The sequence below is a fragment of the Musca autumnalis genome, unplaced genomic scaffold (assembly GCF_047663935.1).
Source record: "Musca autumnalis isolate F117 unplaced genomic scaffold, ASM4766393v1 scaffold_1, whole genome shotgun sequence".
NCBI lineage: Eukaryota > Metazoa > Arthropoda > Insecta > Diptera > Muscidae > Musca > Musca autumnalis.
In genome coordinates this window covers 302954279-302975891 of record NW_027411644.1, presented here as the reverse complement: position 1 = coordinate 302975891, position 21613 = coordinate 302954279, and the positions used below count along the sequence as shown (strand labels likewise).

Here is a 21613-nt window from a genome sequence, read left to right as displayed (position 1 = left end):
TGTTATTTGGCCACCTACGCTAACCTACTTTGCATCATTGTAAAGACAGGATTTTCTACTTTCATAGCCAGGTTTTGGTTTTGGAAAGTATCCAACAAAAGCTGTGTTATTCGTAATTAGAATTAAAATCCAATAAGTGAAAAGTTGGGTTCTATAAGCGACTATTGCGATATCTTCGTTGTTTGACCACCTACGACAACCTACTATACATCGCTGTAAAGGTGATATTTTCTGCTTTCATTAACAGGCTTTGCCTTTAATATACCCCTTATAGATACGGAGATATTCGCTTTGAAATAAAACGTTGACTTTTTCCGCAAATAAGTTTTTTGCCTATTCCGACCTCTGAATATTATCCGACCATCACCAAAATCAATAGGCTTCTTCCCCTCCGGGACCCTCATCAACATCCAAAATTTGGTGACGATCCGATCAAAATTGCGACCTGTAGCGTGATTACAAGGTTTAGATGGACAGACAGACAGACGGACGGACGGACGGACACACATAGCCAGATCGACTCAGCTCGTCGAGACATTCACTTTGGTATATATAAGTATGGGTCTACGACCATTATTTCGATGCGTTACAAACTTTTTGGCCAAAACCAACTTATAATACCCTCCCCACATAGTGGTGTAGGGTATAAAAACTGGATTCAGTCCAATGTAGTAAAGATTGGTGGGCATTATCTAAAACTCTAAAAAACAAGGTACAGTTCCCTAGAGGAAACCTTACGGCTGACCAATTTAAAAGTCATTTCGAAAATATTCTTCAAAATAATATGAATGACCAATCTATAAGCTGGTGCCTCCCATATTTTGTAGATCCCTTCTTAGATTCTCCGTTTGAGTTTTTTGAATTAAAGCATATTTTAAAATCTTTAAAACCCAACAAATCGCCTGGACAAGATGGCATACCTTACGAGTATTACAAATTTGCTCCTGATAGCTTTTTAAAAGAGGTTTTACTGGTTTTTAATAAGATTTTTTTACATGAGGAAATTCCTACGAGTTTTAGACAATCAATATTAGTTCCGCTATTCAAAAAAGGAGATCCTAATTGTACTACAAATTATAGGGGATTGTTGCTCATAGATACCGTATCCAAAATATTCAATAATATTTTATTAAATCGCATTACATGCTGGTTTACACGAAATCAAGTTCTCAATGAATTCCAGGCAGGCTTCCGGAAAAACTATTCAACGGTTGACAATATTTGTAATCTTGTAAACATAGAATTTCTTCAAAGACACGTAAATAAACCCACATATGCATTCTTCGTTGACTTTTCTACCGCGTTTGATCTAATTCCTAGAAACAGTTTATTTTTTAAACTTTCTAGTATGGGTCTATCGTCGAAAATTATAAGAGTATTACAGGGCCTATATGAAAACACAACAACGAGAATCTGGGATGGTAATTGTTACTCCAAATCATTTGCTGTAAACTCTGGCGTGAAGCAGGGTTGCCTACTTAGCCCAACTCTTTTCTCTTTATATCTTAACGATTTACCGGATTCATTACCAGGAGGCATCAATGTGGCCGATACAAACGTTAAAGTTTTACTTTACGCAGATGACATTGTCATCCTTTCAGACTCACCATGCGGTTTACAACAGATGATAAATGCGCTCGAAATATATTGTCTTAAATGGCGTCTGAAAGTTAATTTAATAAAATCAAAAATTCTTGTTTTCCGTAAAGGAAGTACAATATCGTCAAATTTAAAATGGCACTATGCTGAACAGGAAGTAGAAATCGTTAACAGATATAATTACCTTGGGATGAATTTAACATACAACTTATCTTTCAGTAAACATTTACAGTCAAAACTTACTACTTCTAAAATGGCTATAAACTCAACATGGTCTAAATATATAAGACATCCAACAATAACCAAGAATAATAAGCTGAAAATTTTTAATGCTTGTTCACGATCGGTAATGTTTTATGGTGCACAGATATGGGGTTTTGAGAAATACGAGAGCGTTGAAAAGTTGTTAAGATTTTTTATTAAAAGAATGTTATACCTTCCAAGTAATACCCCGAACTATATGCTTCACCTAGAAACTGGTCTACCTACTCTATACTCTCATACTTTAAAAACGCATTTTTGTTATATAAATAGAGTCTTGCGATTAGATCCCCAAAGACTACCACGTATTCTCGCAGAGAGTATCTTGCAAAACAACATTTACTGGGCAAGAGAATGGTCCAATATCTTCTCCTCCCAATAACAATGTCCCAATAAGCAGATATTGCAAGGAGATCATTGATACATTAATTACTAAAGAACATAACGATTTTTACAATAGTGCATGTAACTCACAATCACATGATCTGTACTCTCAATTAGTTTTCAATAATATACCATCTCTCACCAAAGATTTATCAGCATATGCAACAAGCTGGATTATCAAAGCCAGAGATGGGTTACTTGATTTAAACTCGAAGCTATTTACACGAAACAACAATTCAAATGCCCTCTGCACAATTTGTAACCTGAACGAACCTGAAAACACACATCACTTTCTTGGAGTATGCCCCATCTTCTCTGTATGCAGATTTCAATTTTTTGGAAAATATATATTGGAAGAATATGAAGTATTGGATGCTTTAAATGGTACAAACTTTGAATCTTTATACAAATATATAATGGCTTGTATTAAATACAGGAAACTTTTAATTAACGAATATAGTTTTTAAACTGTTGATTCTAATATTGTATAAAATTAATAGTATATTCACACTATGGCTAACAGCTAAAAAGCTATGCCAAAAATATACAGTGGCTCCAAGCGAAAGTCGTACACCTAATGAAATTTTTTTAATTGACTTATATCTCCGGCACAAAAAGGGATTTGAAGAAAGTATTTACGCAGCCTTTTAATGCATTTAGTCGACAATTTAGAAACACGATATAATAAAATAATCAACCCGTTTACATTGTTGAAAAATTAAATTAGCTAAAATACTAAGAATTTTAGCACCAAGCGAAAGTCGTACAGCAATTATAAAGACAACGTATTTGTTAATATAATAAACTCTAGTACATAATCCTGTTTTTTGTTATATCCTACGATCGATTTAGTGTAACATCTGTGCTTCTTTACAATTGAGAGGGTCAATTCTGGAAACTTGTATAAGTTTAAATGGGAAAGAAGCGTAGAAATGAAACAAAAATTATTTTTATGAAACAACATGAGAAAATGATTTATTCAACTTTACAAAATCATTTTTTTTTAGATTCAGCAGATATCGAAAATTAAAACTGCAAAGCTATTCAATACCTTAATATCTACTAATAAGAAAAAAACACATATGAAATATTTAAAATAACTCAAACATTAAAAAAATAATATTTTCTTTTGGATACTTTAATACACGAAGTGCAAAATGAGTTGATTTTTAGTGTCCCGACACTCTAATCGATTGAGAAAAGTATTTGGAAGCTTATTTTTCCAATGTGCAGTCAAATTTTTACAACATAAATACAGTCGGACATCGATTATCCGTAATGGTCGGGACCGGAGGCATTACGGATAATCGATTTTCCCGGATAATGGAGGCAATGCTTTTATTCAGTTTTTTAACATATTTTGTAGTAAAAATGGCATAGTATCGTACAATAATATGAAAATCTAAAATTTTTTTTAAGTTTGTTACGGCAATCCCCCAAAATTTTATAAGATACTTAATATCATCATCAGATTCATCTGAATTGACTTTGTCCCATGGTTTTTGTGATACCATAAATACACAAATTGTGTAATACGGGATAATTTCCAGTTTTCGTTTGTTTACCTTTTGTTTGCTTAATTAAATTAATTGGAAAGTGTTCTTTTAATGCCGGGTAATGAAGTATATAACGAAAAACAGAGGAAATGGAACAAAGCTCAACATTTCTTTTCTATCACGGATAATGGAGGTTCCCGGATAATCGATTCACGGATAATCGAGATTCAACTGTACCTTGTCAATTGGTGATAAAAAAGGCGTAAAAAAAGCTATACATAAATTTTTCCAAGAGCGATGTTTAGAGTATCAAAACAATAGCGATGAATGCATAAATTTTCTTAAAAGAGTGTAATTTTCATAGATCCAACAAGTTCTGTGCGAAACCTGACATTACATTGTGAAAAATCCCACAAATTGCTTCATGTCTAATACACGAATAATAGAACATAACGCATCAGTGTATTTGTGAGTGTGTGGGGCTTATCTTTCAGATTTGAATCTTTGTTTTATAATTTTTTTGAAGTCATTGGGAATCAATCTGTGAGATTTTATAATTAAAATGAGTTCTCACTACCTGGCGAATAATGTATTGGTCAAGGTAAGCGTTGTTCTTTCTGCCAAAACTCTGACTTCAAGCATAAAAGCTTATTATTTGGTATTATATAATTGTTGCAATAACATGGGTTGGCTGGACTGTAGTCCAAGGTTGAACAATAAATCGTATATAGTGGTTCTATAAATGGAAAATGTCTCCAGATGACTTATACTCCCAGACATCCTTATAGGAGAGATTTTCAAAACAAACATCGACATATTTTAAACCTCAGCTGTTCAAAACTGGTCAAAAATATTCTAAAGCGATTGCAGAATTCAATTGAAACCAGAAATATCCCGAAGGGCGATTTATATTAATAAATATTTTGTCTTTATAATTGCTGTACGACTTTCGCTTGGTGCTAAAATTCTTAGTATTTTCAATATTTTAATTTTATAACAATGTAAACGGGTTGATTATTTTATTATATCGTGTTTCTAAATTGTCGACTAAATGCACTATAAAGCTGCGTAAATACTTTCTTCATATCCCTTTCTGTATCGGAGATATAAGTCAATTAAAAAAATTTCATTAGGTGTACGACTTTCGCTTGGAGCCACTGTATGTAAGATACAATTGAATTTCACATGTAATAATGTAAATCATCATACAATGTATATCTATCATTTATTAATAAAATAAAAAAAAGAGTGGACCGATATGGTCTATCTTCGAATTTAAACTAAGTTTGGAAAAAATATTGAAAGACCCAAAATTTTAACCAAATATGTTGATCCGTTCGAGAGTTATCGTGCACTCCAACTACGACACATGGTATTATATGGGATGTTTGCAGTTTTCGTGCTGATTTCTGAGGATATATGGACTTGCTCCTGAAAAACATTATATCGTCGTAATGGGGGTAGTGAATACAAGTGGCTGCAACAAAAATCAAAGCGATTCGAGAGCAGGCCTTAAACTGCACTTAAGCAAAATTTTGTGTGAGAGGTACCCGAAAGAGTGAACCAATAGGGTCCATATCACCACCTCATCTATGTCTGGTAGAAATGTCACGATGTGCAAAGTATGGACTAATTCGGTTACTCCCTTCAAGAGTTATCGTGCGGACAATTTTTCCGAACATTTTTGAACTTTTGTGGGGGAGGTACCTGAAGGAGTGGACCGATATGGCCCATCTTCGAATTTAAATCAAATCTGGACAAAATATTTCGATACCCAAAATTTGAACCGAATCTATTGATCCGTTCGAGAGTTATCGTGCGCACCAGCAAGCCAGACAGACAGACAGACGGACGGACATTGCTAGATCGACTCAAAATTGTCTGAAACGGATATCGTACAAACATACTTGCGGTCTAAAACCATTTTTGGCCGTATCATAGTGTAAATACCCTCTTTAGCCTAAAGGCTGAGGGTATAACAATGTACACTAATCGTTGTTCGTTCTCAAAATTTTGTATGGGAAATGAAGTAATTGTATCGTAATTTGGGGACGAACAACGAATAGAGAGCGAATTACCGCCAGTCTGAACAAGGCATTAGTGTTCATAGCGATCAACAAACTTTGGAATAAAGGACATGTGCATTAGGGCTATAACCAAAAAAATACCACCACATAGCCGTGTAGAGCATGGAATACTATTATGAAATACGGTGTAAATTTTTCTCTATCTCTATTTTTTCTGTTATAACAAAACACGAACCTACATATATAGACGATTTTTGGTGGTAAAGTTTCGGGGCCACTGAGAATCTCAAATGTCAAATTACAGTTAGTTCGATCAAAAACTGTAGCTAAAGATCTCTAAATACCGAAACTCGGGAGGTACCGTTATATGGGGGCTATACCACCGACGTAGCCAGGGGGGGGGGGGGGGCCCGGAATGATTTTATTTCCCATAGGATATTAGCTTATGTTACACATTTTTTAATTTTTGAGTAAAATTTTAAACTGTTTTAAATTGTTCAAGAAATTTGTAAAGTAGTTGGAAGCATTACAGAGAATTATTTAACTACATTGGTGTACTAATTGTCCAAGATATTTGAAAATATAAAAATAATGAAGGTTTTGTTTAAGCGTTTAATCGGAATTTTAGGCTGACTGTAAGTGTTACTGAGTTCAGAACAATACGTTTATTTGTATTTATTGAACGTTTGTAACATATTACGCCCAATACTTTGGCTTATAAACAGCATCCAGAAAAAACATTTTTGTGATATTTTTGTTTTTTTTTTTTAATTTTTCTATAAGAGCAATTCAACAATAAAAGGTAAAGCCGTTGCTTAATCTTTGTGGTTTTATGTGTTTGTATATTTTTTCTAACACGTTTTTATAATGAACTATTTTGAAATTCACAACAATTACAAATTCTTTATTATTTTTGAGATTTGCCAAAAAAAAATATGCATATCAACCATTTTTTTATGATATAATTTCTACTCCACCGCAGTGTCGTAAATGTCTATTGGACAAAAGGATTTTTCTGTCGAATTTTTACATTTTGTTCGACCTTTCGAATGTTAATAAAGTTAAGATTTTTGAGCATGATGTTAATGTTTATATTTTACTAGCTGAACCGGGTGCGCTTCGCTATCCCAAATAAGGTAAAATATATTTTGGCAAATTTATTTGTAGGCCAATTTTCGTCGTGCTTATATACATGAAATCGGACGAAAATATATATGGGAGGTATATCCAAATCTGAACCGATTTCAATATAATTTCAAAAATTTATTTCTAGACCCAATTCCGTCACACATTCAACATTTCATTGAAATTGGACATACATTGCGTGTTTAATGCATAAAATACATGAAATCGGCCGAAAATATATTTGGGAGCTATGTATATCCAAATCTCAACCGATTTCGATGTAAGTTGGCAAATTTATTTCTAGACCAAATTCCTTCACACATCCAAAATTTGGAAGCATTATCTGTTACCATTCTATAGATATTTGCATAAAAACCTAAATTTGTTGGACGTACCTCCGATTCTGAAGCTATATCTCCGGATCAACACGGAATTTTAGAAATTTTTATAGCCTATGTTACTTTTAGGCCAGGTAGTGATATACTCTGAAAATTTCAGGAAGATCGGTTCAGCGGTTTTTGAGTCCATAAACTTCAAACAAACAAACGTACAAACATTTTTCTACTTTATATATATTGATTTATTACTAGGCCGGGGCGATTTGAAAACCTTAATGGGTCCTTCGCGTTTCTGATTCCTGGGGTTGAACTGAGCAAAAAAGTCTACTGGACCATATATCTACCGTGAAAATCGAGCCTCCCGATTTTGACTTTAAGTTTTTTTATTGACGTTTTTTGGATATTTTGGCATATAACAGCCAAACCATTGAGATTTTCGATCCAACCCAAAGACAAACATTGTAGCCAAGACAGTAATTGAAAACTCTCTAATACATCGCAAAAGCATTGGAACGCTCCTTCAGACAGTTTTTTCCTTAAGAATGTGCAAACTTTTCGGAAAATGTCGATAAATGACATTGTGCTACAAAATTTGACCAGAAAAATATTCAAGTGTTCTGATGCAAAATTATATCGTGTTGGGATCCATGGACAACGACAATGCCTTTATTTCGTTTGGGTCACTTCGTTTTATTTTTTTATAACGGTAAAAGTAGTGAAAATCTGGGTTTCTTACATTTTCAAATTTAAACGGGCATATCTTATTTTTTCCACAACGGATTTCTTTTGATCCTTCTTCCTTTTAAATGGGTGAATAATGTCTTTTGAATAAGCTATTATTGTTTTAAATCGGTTAACAAATTTCTAAGTTATAGTGGTTTATGTCTGAAAACCCCCACAAAAAACCTATAAAGGAATTTCTCATAATTTTCAAAAATATAATGTTTTTTTGTTTTGTTCAATATTTATTTTGAAAATGATGAGAAATTCCTTTATAGGTTTTTTGTGGGGGTTTTCAGACATAAACCACTATAACTTAGCCATTTGTTAACCGATTTAAAACAATAATAGCTTATTCAAAAGACATTATTCACCCATTTAAAAGGAAGAAGGATCAAAAGAAATCAGTTGTGTAAAAAATAAAATATGCCCGTTTAAATTTGAAAATGTAAGAAACCCAGATTTTCACTACTTTTACCGTTATAAAAAAATAAAACGAAGTGACCCAAACGAAATAAAGGCATTGTCGTTGTCCATGGATCCCAACACGATATAATTTTGCATCAGAACACTTGAATATTTTTCGGGTCAAATTTTGTAGCACAATGTCATTTATCGACATTTTCCGAAAAGTTTGCACATTCTTAAGGACAAAACTGTCTGAAGGAGCGTTCCAATGCTTTTGCGATGTATTAGAGAGTTTTCAATTACTGTCTTGGCTACAATGTTTGTCTTTGTGTTGGATCGAAAATCTCAATGGTTTGGCTGTTATATGCCAAAATATCCAAAAAACGTCAATAAAAAACTTAAAGTCAAAATCGGGAGGCTCGATTTTCACGGTAGATATATGGTCCAGTGGATTTTTTTGCTCAGTTCAATCCCAGGAATCAGAAACGCGAAGGGCTCATTAAGGTTTTTTCCTTCCACACAAATCGCCCCACCCTATTTATTACATATTATTTCCAATATTTCAAAATTACAATGAATTTCATCTTCATGGATTTTTCTGTCGATTACTCTTTGAATAAAACCAGAAGAAAACGTCATAGAAACTCACAGCAATAGTATTTTGGGAGGTACTTTCAATGGATGGACATTTCTAGAAATGTTAATTTTTCCTCCTTCGGTAAAGGACCTTGTGACGACAAACGAAATCTAAGAACTGATGGAAACAGGTTCTTCTTCGTCAAAATCTTAACAAGTACCACTCGACTTTGCAGATAGGAATATATACAGAGCCTGTGTGAATTGCAACTTTCATCTATAGACAGATCGAATAGCGGCTACACAACCAAAATCCTTAAACCCAAAAACTATGCATTAGGAGATTTTCAGAAATTTGTAGTCATTTTCGGAAGTATGAACTTGCAAACAGAATATGGATTTGAAACATTGATCACAAGTGTTGCGGAGGAGGTATGGAGGTATGGACCGGACCGATATAGTTCATTTTGGGAATAGATCTTATTTTGGGAGTCATTTTTCAAAGATATTGCGCCCACCAGTCATTTCAGTTCGTCACAGTGTAATTTTCACCTTTTGACTCTTATGCCAGGACATATGGACTTGGCCACGAAAAACATAATACCGTTCTAAACACAAGGAATACCTTCAGTAAAATATTCTAAAGATCCCCAAATAGACCTTAAACTGCACTTAAACAACTATTTTGAAGGTTTGGGAGGGAGGTACCCCAGTATGGCCCATTTTCGAGCAAAAACAAAGTTTGGAAAAAATATTACTAAATCCAAAGTTTGGACCAAATCTGTAGCTCCGTTCAAGAAAACTCGCGCATACCACTTTAGCTAAAATTCTTGAAATTTGGGGGGAAAATACCAGAAAAAGTAAACCGAATTTTGTATATATAAGGCTCGCTGAAATATTGCGATAAACAACGTTTGGACCAACGCAGTATCCGGTTCGAAAGTTGTCGTGCGCACTAGCCACTACACATAATTGCCTTAGGTGTTCTTTACAGACTTCGGGCCATTTTCTCTGGAAGTATAGACTTGCCTCTGAAAAACTTGTACGGTAGTAATATGGACCCCGATTATTTCATATTTTTATTTATAACTTAATTATTAGCATAAAGGAAGTGAAGCCATGACCATTGAGGTCTTAAGCTTACACAGCTTATCCAGAGAGGTCTTAAACTGGACTTCGCTGAAAATTTTTGAAATACTCTGCGGAAGTTTGCCGAAGGAGTAGATCGATATGGCCCATCTTCGAAGTTGATCAAAATATCACGAAGGCCAAATCTTGGACCGAATTGGTTGATCTGTCTGAGAATTATCGTGCTCTCCAGGCGGCTACCCAGACGAACGGACATAGCTAAGTCGACTCCAAGTTTTCTGGCCCTAAAGCCATTATTTCGATGAAGCACATTTTGGCTAAAGGCTAAGAGTATAAAAAATGTAGATTGGAAATTTTGTGTTTATGGATTTTTGCTAAAAGAATGTCTATATGTATAGACCGTGGATTGGGCGACATAATTTTATTTTAAAAGAAGTTAAGACTGGATTTCAGAGTTTCCCTTGTTCCTGATCAATTTATGAGAAGATCCAGAATTTCTATAAGTGAATTCCGACGATTGGACGCCAAAATTAGTCTATAGACAGATGCACGATATGGCGACAGAATTTGTCATTTACATAACCGCGATTTGGTGCTAGAATTTCTTGATGGATAGACTAACTATTGCTCAGCATTAGTTCTCGGCATTCAGAAATTCTTTGTGATAAGTAGACATCGGATTTTTGCATATTTTTGAAAATTATAGTGTTGAGATATTTGAAAATTAAATGTCATGATATTTCTAAGGTTTTCCGTTGTATTCGCTTTCTTTTGGTCTTACCGAAGTGATATCACTGAATTTCATAACGTTCACTGTTGTAGTGAATTATTTGACAGATGATACGCCCAAAAATGTATGGGATTATTAATATATTCATTCTTTTGACCATATATTAACTGTGACATATTGTCAAAAAACAAGATAAAATTGGCCAAGAGGTCTTATTAAAAATAGCATTTGAATTAAAAAATAGCAATGAAAATTATTTCATCAGTAGAATAAGTCTAAAATAAGCTTTACGTCTTTGCTAAATAAGACATTTTCGCTAACATGAAGTTTGAAAATTTTGGTCAGTTGGGCCCCCCCCCCGAAATGAAATCCTGGCTACGTCCCTGGGCTATACGAAAACATGGACCTCTGTTAACGATTTTTGGTGGAGAAGTTTCGTGATCGTTGAGAACTTTTAATGTCAAATGTTGACGATGTTTGGTGGAGAAGTTTCATGGCCACTGAGAACCTCAAATGTCAAATTACAGCTTGTTCGGTTAAACATTTTAGATAAAATACTCAAAATACCGAAAATCGGGAGGTACCGTTATATGGAGACTATACCAAAACATGGACCTATGCACATTAGGGATATAACTTTTTGCACTTTTTTGCAAATATCAAAAATACCACCACATAGCCGTGTAGAGCATGAAAAACAATTATGAAATAAGGTGTAATTTTTTCATTATCGCGAAAAAAGTTTCCGCACCAAATGTATTGAAGTTCAGTATAAATGTTATGTTATGTTATAACATCCACACCAGTCTGAGCTCGCATGTGTGCTAGCACACAGGGAAATTGTGAAAACGTACTCTTAATTTTTGTGAACCATGAATAATTAAACATGTATACTAGGGATATAACTTTTTGCACTTTTTTGCAAATATCAAAAATACCACCACATAGCCGTGTAGAGCATGAAAAACTATTATGAAAAAAGGTGTAATTTTTTTTCTATCGCGAAAAAAGTTTCCGCACCAAATGCATTGAAGTTCAGTAATGCATTTTTTAATTTTAGCTGTTACGACAACATATTTGCTTTTAATTAAAATTTTTATTTTTTTGTAATCTAATTTAAAATCATTATCAACGCTTCCTGGACCAATTTGTTCTCAAATCGCGCTATTTCGGAGCATTTTATGAATTTTGACACTATTGCAGTTTTTGCTTTTTCTTTATAAACTCGTGAATTTTATGTTAATATTTATTGTACCTATCGGACAAGAGAATATGGTGTCATTTGCAACAAATTCGCGAAAGTTACAGACAGTTTTTAATGACTTTGCCTGTGAGAATTGTATTTTTGTCTATGAATATTTATTCAAACAAAGCAAATTTAAAATTATAAGTAGAAAAAATATCAAAAGGGTTTTAGTAATTACAGTCGGCGCGGAAACTTTTTTCACCGAATCGATCTTAGAAACGCGTTTTCATTATTAGGACAAAATTCCCCACGTGGTACTGGTGTTGTATTTTTGTAAAAAACATATACGATTCTCACAGGCAAAGTCAACAAAAACAGCCTGTAACTTTCGCGACTTCGTTGCAAATGACCCCATATTCTTTTGTCCGGTAGGTACAAAAAATATAAACATAAAATTCACGAGTTTATAAAGAAAAAGCAAAAACTGCAATGGTGTCAAAAATTCATAAAATGCTTCGAAATGGCGCGATTTGAGAACAAATTGGTCCAGAACGCTTTGATAATGATTTTAAATTAGATTACAAAAAAATAAAAATTTTAATGAAAAGCAAATATGTTTTTATAACAGATAAAATTAAAAAATGCATTTCTGAACTTCCATGCATTTGGTGCGGAAACTTTTTTCGCGATAGAGCAAAATTGACGCCGTATTTCATAATAGTTTTCCATGCTCTACACGGCTATGTGGTGGTATTTTTTTGGTTATAGCCCTAATGTATACAATTTTTATACCCTACACCACTATAAGTTGGTTTTCGCCAAAAAGTTTGTAACGCATCGAAATAATGGTCGTAGACCCATACTTATATATACAAAAATGAATGTCTCGACGAGCTGAGTCGATCTGGCTATGTGTGTCCGTCCGTCAGTCCGTCCGTCCGTCTGTCCATCTAAACCTTGTAATCACGCTACAGGTCGCAATTTTGATCGGATCGTCACGAAATTTTGAGGGTTAATGGGGGTCACACAGATGAAGAAGCCTATTGATATTGGTGATGGTCGGATAATATTTAGTTGTCGTAATGGGCAAAAAACTTATTTGGAGAAAAAGACACCGTTTTTTTCCTAAGCGAATATCTTAGCTTCAATATGGGGTATACCAAAAGCAGAACCTGGCCATGAAAGTAGAAAATATCGCCTTTCTAATGATGTAAAGTGGGTTCTCGTAGGTGATCAAACAACGAAGATATCGCAATAGCCGCTAATAGAACCCAACTTTTTATTTTTGCGATTTTAATAATAATGACGAATATCACAGCTTCGGTTGGGGATCTTTCAAAAACAAAGTCTGACTATGAAAGTAGAAAATCCCATCTTTACAGTGATGCAAAGTAGGTTGGCGTAGGTGGCCACATAACGGGGATATCACAATAGTCGGCAATACATCCCAATTTTCATTTTTTTGTAATCACGCTACAGGTCGCAATTTTGATCGGATCGTCACGAAATTTGGGGGCTAATGGGGATCCTACAGAGAAAGAAGCCTATTGATTTTGGTGATGGTCGGATAATATTCAGGGTTCGGATGGGCAAAAAACTTATTTGGAGAAAAAGTCAACGTTTTATTTCAAAGCGAATATCTCCGCTGCTAAAAGGGGTATATCAAAAGCAAAACCAGCTAATGAAAGTATAAAATATCACCTTTGCAACGATGTTACGTAGGTTGTCGTAGGTGGTCAAACAACGATATCGCAAAAGCCACATATAACACAACTTTTCATTTTTGCGATTTTAATAATAATGACGAATATCAAAGCTTTTGTTCGTGACCTTTCAAAAGCAAAGTCTGACAATGAAAGTAAAAAATCCCATGATGTAAAGCAGGTTGGCGTAGGTATCCAAATAACGGAGATATCGCAATAGTCGATAATACATCCCATTTTTCCACTTTTTTGGAAAAAAAATGAATATCTCTCTTCTGTAAGAAGTATATCGAAAGCAAAACCTGGCAAGGAAAGTAGAAAATATCACCTTTACAACGATGTGAAGTAGGTTGTCATAGGTGGTCAAACAACAGAGATATCGCAATAGTCGGTAATGCATCCCTTTTTCCATTTTTGTGCAATCATACCACGAAATTTTGATCGGATCCTCACGAAATTTTGGGGGTTGATGGGGGTCTAACAGAGAAAGAAGCCTATTGATGGTTGGCATACATCCCACTTTTCCATTTTTTATTTGGGTTGTACTGTCGATGCAGTTAAATGCGTTTCAAAAAAATTGACCTGTGTTAATGAAGACATTCAGAGCAAAGGCGCTAAGCTATCCCAATTTTAATATTTTGAATTTTATTAGTCAAAAGGTTATGAACAGGGGTAGTCGTGTAGGGTATCACATAGTCGGCCCCGACCCGACTATAGCCTTGGCTCACTTGTTTAACTTTGAGTTGAGCTTAGAAATTATTTTTTCAGTTTAGTGTGACCACGCGATTCGAAAAATATAAAGCTTTGAACCCCCAAATAATTCCCTGAATTAACCTCCGTTTCTATGGATTTTACCCCAATGTGCGATGGCTAGGCCATGTCATAAAAATGAGTGATGATGAACCCGCTAAAAAAGCGTTTAAATACGGACCGCCTTGACGGGTCAAGTAAAAATCAATTATACACATTATACATTACAAATCCCAGCAGATTTTTATACACTATATCCAATGTTTAAGTATTAATTGCGTTTACGGTTGTTGTGAGTGTAGACCACGGAAAAACCTTTGATATGGGTACATTTTTCCAATAGACATATCATTTTATTCGCTTCCATTTAGACAATACCTAACTCTCACACGGTGCTCTTGAAGCAAATTTAAATGGAAGGTGCTTACACATCGGAAGTATTTGCGGATTCTGAAACTACAATGTTCATAGATGAGAAAAATCAAAAACTAAAAAAATCGCCGGAGCGCTTTTTATATAAATCGCGATGCAATATGGAATTTTTAAGGGTTGTTTTGGGTTTAACGATTTTGCTTGAAAACCGCAAATCCTTTCTAAATTGAACTAAGACAGATGTTGTAGCTATGCAAATTCTCTACAAGATTGACCTTTATGGAATTTTCGTAGATTTTACCGATATTGAGATATGTATGTTCAAATTGGGACAATGTATTGACTGTATCGCCTCCTTATAAAACAATGTAATGACGGCAAATTCTCATATTAAACTTATATATGTCGAACATGGTACAGCCTAGGAAAAAATTACAAAAGCCAATCTTGTAGAGAATTTTCTCTGCTACAATATTATCTTTATTCCCATTTTGATAGCATTTGCAGTTTTCAAGCTAAATCCTGAAGACCTAAGAAAAAAATCGGAAAGTTTGATCTGAACCTCTATATCTCAAAAGTGGTAAAACCTAGGAAAATTTTCACTGCTACAACATTTTCTTTAGCCCCATTTCGATAGGACTTGCGGTTTCCAAGCAAAATCGCGAAAACCTAAAAAAACCCTAAAAATTTGAATTTTGATCGCGATTTATTTAAAAATTTCTCCAACGATTTTTTCTTGTTTTTGGACTTTTCTCATCTATGAACATTGCTGTTTCAAAATCAGCAAAAACTTCCCAGATGTATGCGGTTTTCACTTAAAGTTAGTTAAGGCGCACCATGTATGACATTGTTTTATAAGGAAGCGATAGAGTCAATGTATTTACCCAATTTGAACTTATATATCTCAATAACGGTAAAACCTACGAAAATGTCAGAAAGGTCAATCTTGTAGGAAATTTTCACTGCTACACCATCTTCTTTAGTCCGATTTCAATAGGATCTGCGGTTTCCAAGCAAAATCGTGAAAACCTAAACAACCCATAAAAATGCCAACTTGAATCGCGATTTATTTAAAAAGCGCTCCGGCGATTTTTTTAGTTTTTTGATTTTTCTCATCTATTAACATTGTAGTTTCAGAATCCGCAAAAACTTCCGAGGTGTAAGCACCTTCACTTTAAATTTGTTTCAAGAGCACCGTGCTCACTGAATTTAAACTAAAACAAGTAAGGAAGTATCAGTCAGCTATGCTGACGGAGATATACTCTCAGCCACTGACAAACAAAAAAAAACTAAACCAAACACAATGATTATGCCGTATATAAAATATATTGATTTTGCATCACGAGTTTGCTTTAAAATCTGTATGTACCGTAATGTGGGCCTATACCAAATCATTGACATATACCAAACATTTTTAGTAACCAAAATTCTTCATAAATGACTCGAAATATTAAATTACGTTAAACTAAGTTTGAAAGAAATTTTTGAAAAAGTTTTAAATTTATCTTGTACAATAGCCATTTTAATATGTGCCGGGAGGGTTTTGGTTCATGGACCATTATCTCAAAAAGTATTGACTTACTCCAGAAAAAGATTGTACCGTTGAAAATGAGGCTGCTAGAACAACCTACTGAAAAAATCAAAACTATGCGAGAGGAGCTCTTAAACTTCACTTTTTTCGAATTTTGTGCGGTAGGTACACAAAGCAGTGGACCATATTCCAACCTGATACATGACTGGATAAAATAATATGATGTGCAAAGTCTGCACCAATCAGAAACTCTTGCGAGAATTCTCTTGCTGATTTGCCATTTTGGTTGGTGCCGTCAGGGTTTCTTGGAACATTAAGGCCAATATCTCAGGAAATATGGACTTGCGCAAGAAAAAATTGTACCGTAATAATGGGAGTCGCAAGGACAACTTGCTGAAAGAAAATTCAAGACGATCCGAGAGGAGCTCTTAAACTTCACTTTATCCGAATTTTGTGAAGGAGGTAACCGAAGTAGGGACCGATATAGTCCATATTCCAACCTGATACATGACTGGATGAAATAATATGATGTGCATAGTCAGCACCAATCAGAAACTCCTTGCGAGAATTACTTGCGGATTTGCCATTTTGGTTGGTTCCGTTAGGGTTTCTTGGAACACCCAAACTTTAGTTTTTGAAATATTATTTCATTTGCTTTTTCTTCAAAACAAAAAACAAATTTGAAATACACACTCAAATTTGGTAGTTTTTCTTCCGCATTCGTTTTCTTATCGACATACATAAACAGGCCCATAGTTTTCTAAACAAAAAAACCGGGTAAATGTCAAAAAGGACCATAAAAACGTGGAAATATCGATTAGTCAACAATGAGAACCGTACCTTAAATCTTCTTTTATCACAAATTAAGGGACCAAAATTAAACTATTAATCACGCAATATCTCGGAAACTTGACCTATGGTGAAAATTTCCTTTTTCGGTTCTTAGTACACTCACCAAGGACTTTCATCTCCAAAAGAAATTTTCCACCCACTGACTTTGAGTCCCATTTTGTAGCACAGTGTCATTTATCGAAATTTTCCGAAAAATGTGCACCTTCCCGAGGCCATAACTACCTGAAGGAGCGTTCCAATGCTTTTGCGATGTACTAGAGAGTTCTTTATTATTGTCTTGGCTACAATTGTTTTCTTTGTGTTGGATCGAAAATCTCAGTGGTTTGGTTGTTATGTGCCAAAATATCCAAAAATCCTTGAAAAAACTTCAAGTCAAAATCCGTGGGGCTCGATTTTCACCGTAGACATATGGTCTAGTTGACTTTTTTGCTCAGTACAATCCCAAAAATCAGAAACTCCAGGCGCCCGATAACACTTTTTTCCTTCCATACAAATCGCCCCGGCCTACTCAGGAAGTATGGACTAGCACAAGAAAAAAATGTACCATCGTAAAGGGAGCCGCAACTTACTGAAACAAATTTCAAAACGATCCGAGAGGAGCTCTTAAACTTCACTTTAACCGAATTTTGTGTTGGAGTTACCCGAAGGAGTGGAACAATATACTCCATATTCTAACCCGATCTATATCTAGAAGGAATAATACGATGTGCAAAGTTTGGACCAAATCGAAACTAAGTTTTGTCATATTACGATACCCAAAATTTGGTTCGAATCAGTTGATCCGCTCGAGAGTTATCGTGCGCACCAGACGGACAGACAAAAGACGAACGGACATGGCTAAATCGACTCCAAATTGTCTGAAACGAATTTAGTCCACACATACTTGGGGTACATGAGGTACATTTTTGGTCGTATCAAAGTGTATATACCCTTTCTAGCGTAAAGGCTGAAGGTCAGAACAGAATCAATGGTCGCTTGGTTTGCTTGCTTCCCCAAATGTCAAATTATAAAGGAATGCCAGAATGCCGCCTGCGTTCTCCTTTAGGAGGCTCTGGCATTCCTTTATAATTTGACATATGGGAAGCAAACAAAGCAAGCGACGATTGATTCTGTTCTGGCCTTTAGGGTATAAAAAGCAAAATAGTTCTTTTAATCTTTTTTAAATTCAGTACAGTAACTTCAGAACTATATAAGTTCTCATTTGAAATCTCCAAAAATAAAAAAATACTTAAGGGGTTACCTCTACATGTAACTTTTAAAAATCGAAAAAATATTGGCTTATTTTGAAGTACAGGTAGGAAAGAGTATGCCGCAATAAATTTAAGTCGATCGGAGCAGAAATTGGGTCCCCAAGCCTCCACCCTGCCTCCATACTATAGTGGAGGGTATAAAAACGAACTTACAAACATATAATAATTCGTACAACTTACGAATTGAGTATACGATTTGGCCGAAACTTGTCTATGACTAGGAAGGTCTATATCGGACAACACTTTTGGGTAAAAATTTTTGAAATTTTGAAAAATTTACTGAAGTTATTCCATTTTGTACAGTTTACAGCAAGTACACTCCCACACTAAAGTTTTAGTAGTCTTTATGGTCTTTGTTACATCGCACTGTGGTTCCGCCCGTGGACAAAAATCGAAAAAATTATGTCGACAAATTTGATTGCGATTGAAATAAATATTTTCGAAACACATTATTTTTTTTATTATCCAGTATTATTTTTGCCAATTTACTGCGGTAATATGCCAAGTTAAGTCGAAGAAGTTGAGATTTGTATGTGGTACCTTAAAAACGAAAAAAAGATCCGCAAAGCACTCGTAGCTTATGAGTGAAATTATAAAAAAAATTAAGAGGTAAATGTACAATTTCATACAATTTATAGTTGATGGCATTGACAATATTCTTACGAAAAAACAAATTCAAAATTCGTTTTCTAAGTTCCTTAAAAATAAATTCTTTGTAAATTACTTTTTGTGTTATTTTTAATATCATTGCTATAAATTTATATTTTGTTTTTCTAATGTTGGCACCGTAAGGGCAAGGGAAAGTCTCTAGTTTACGATAAAAAGAAATCCAGCTGCCACCATCTGTCACCCTGTAAGTTGTTCCCCTTATATCACGCCTGTAAAATCGCCAAAATTCCGAAAATCGGGAAGTACGTTTATATGGGAGCTATACCGAAACGTGGACTCATATTGAACATTTTTTGCAAGGAGGTATGCTGTTCCCTCAGAGTTTAAAATGCAAAATTACAGCCAAATAGGTTGGAAAATATGGCTAAAATCGTTAAAATACCGAATATCGGGAGGTACGTTTATATGGGAGCTATACATAAACTTGGACCTATATTGAAAATTTTTTGCACGGACGTATGATCTTCCCTCCGAAGTCAAAATACAAAATTACAGCCAACTCGGTTTGGAAATCTGGCTAAAATCGTCAAAATACCAAATATAGGGAGGTACGTTTATATGGGAGCTATACCTAAACGTGGTCCTATATTAAACATTTCTTGCAAGGTGGTATGTTGTTCCCTCAGAAAACAGAATGCAAAATTACAGCCAAATCGACTTTTTCGAACAGACCCCAAACTGCACTTGGACACAAATGTTGAACTTTTGTGAAGGAGGTACTCTAAGGAAAGGACCTATATGGGTCATTTAGAGGTTAAACTAAATTTGGACAAAATATTAGGAGATCTAAAGTTAGGACCAAATTGGTTGCCCCGTTCAAGAAATGTAGTTCATACCATTTTAGTTTGGAAAATTTGGCTAAAATCGTCAAAATATAAAAATTTGGGGGGTACCTTTATATGGGGGCTACACCCAAATGTGGACCTACATCCATTAAATTTGTTTTTCTCCCTTTTTGGCTCGTTATAAAACTATGTTTAAAATTTCGAGGCGTTAACTCGATTAGAACTATTTCCACTGTGCATCGTTATAGCATTTTCCTTTTTTATTATTTTTTCTGTCAGATTAGTATAGGCAACACCAATTGATAGTTTTTACCTTTTTTGTTTTTTTTTTTTGCTTTTTTTTGTTATGTTAATTACCAATTTTAAATATTTTCCGTTGTTCGTAACATTTGACGCTTCTTTTTAGAACTGTAACAATTAGACATCAATCCGACAGTTGTTTAACAATCACATTTTATTAACTCAAGCGTTAATATTTTTTGTTTATACATAATTACAATAATATTTAAATCAATTAAATGTTTAAACATTCTCGCTGACTATAAAACCGGCGAAAATATTTCAAATAAAACATAATGTCAAAGCTAAAGCACATCAATTGTCAGTTAGTTAGTCAAAGAAAACAAATAACAAATAACTAAAATAACCATAAACCTAACGACAAAACATTCATCCGTTTGCTTAGCAATGAATAAATTTCTGGTTTTCATGTGTTTCTTTTCCACTGGGGTACTGTAAATGTGTATTACGTTTAATTTTTTATACAACTAAGTCGTTTCATTATAGGTCCTCGCCAATAGACCCGATTGGTATCCTGAAAATCCCACCGAAATCGAAAAGGAATGCATGCAACAGTATCCGATAAGCGATGAAGCCAAGTCCGATATACGCAACTTTAAACTTAACGAAGATCCCAATATGAAATCACTTTTACTGTGTGTAGCCAATGGCCAAAATGTTTATTCGCCGGATGGTGATCTTGAACCGGAACGCATGGCCTATAGTTTGTACAGAAGTTTACATTTGGAATGTGAATTGGATTTGGTACGTTATTGTGTGGAAAATCATAAGGGCCACGGTGTCAATGGCAATCATGAAGATCATATGTATTTAAGTTTAGAATGCATTTTCCAAGGAGCACCTGGTAAATGTACAAATACCGAATGATTTGATTTATTTTGATTTGTAAATTTTATCTTTTTCTGAATTTTTGCGGTTTATGTGTATTCTTATTAATTCTTATAATAAAAATTTTAATAACAAATATTAATTATTATTAATTTAATCACAAAAACAAATAGATAAATAAATAAAAAAGTATCAGTGATATACCCTCAGCCTATCTTTTCAATTGATATCGCGCCCACAGTCATTTCGGTGGGTCATCGTATAACTTTTGAACCTGTATGCCAGGAAGCGTAGACTTTGTCCACGAAAAACACAATATCACAGTAAACAGGATAAAAAACGAGCAGCATTGGTATACATTTTCAAAGGATTTTCGAACAGACCCCCAACTGCACTTGGACACAAATGTTGAACTTTTGGGGAGGAGGTACTCTAAGGAGAGGACCTATATGGGCCATTTTAGAGGTTAAACTAAAGTTGGACAAATATTAGGAGATCTAAAGTTTGGACCAAAGCGGGTTCGATTCCCCGGCCAGGCAACATCAAAATTTTCAACGGTGGCAAAATACCCCTCAGTAATGTTGGCGACATTTCCTGAGTATTTCAGCCATGTAAAACTTCTCTATAAAGTGGT

General features: G+C 34.5%; 1 protein-coding gene across 1 annotated transcript in view; it reads left to right on the top strand.

Annotated features, from left to right (window-relative positions):
- LOC141389852 (uncharacterized) overlaps positions 1-21115 on the top strand; it is a 420257-nt gene extending 399142 nt beyond the window's left edge. The window contains exon 5 of the mRNA XM_073962024.1: positions 20638-21115. Coding sequence (XP_073818125.1) covers positions 20698-21018 — 321 coding nt within the window. The 5' untranslated portion in view covers positions 20638-20697 and the 3' untranslated portion in view covers positions 21019-21115. The remainder of the gene's footprint in view (positions 1-20637) is intronic.
- Positions 21116-21613: the final 498 nt, after the last annotated feature.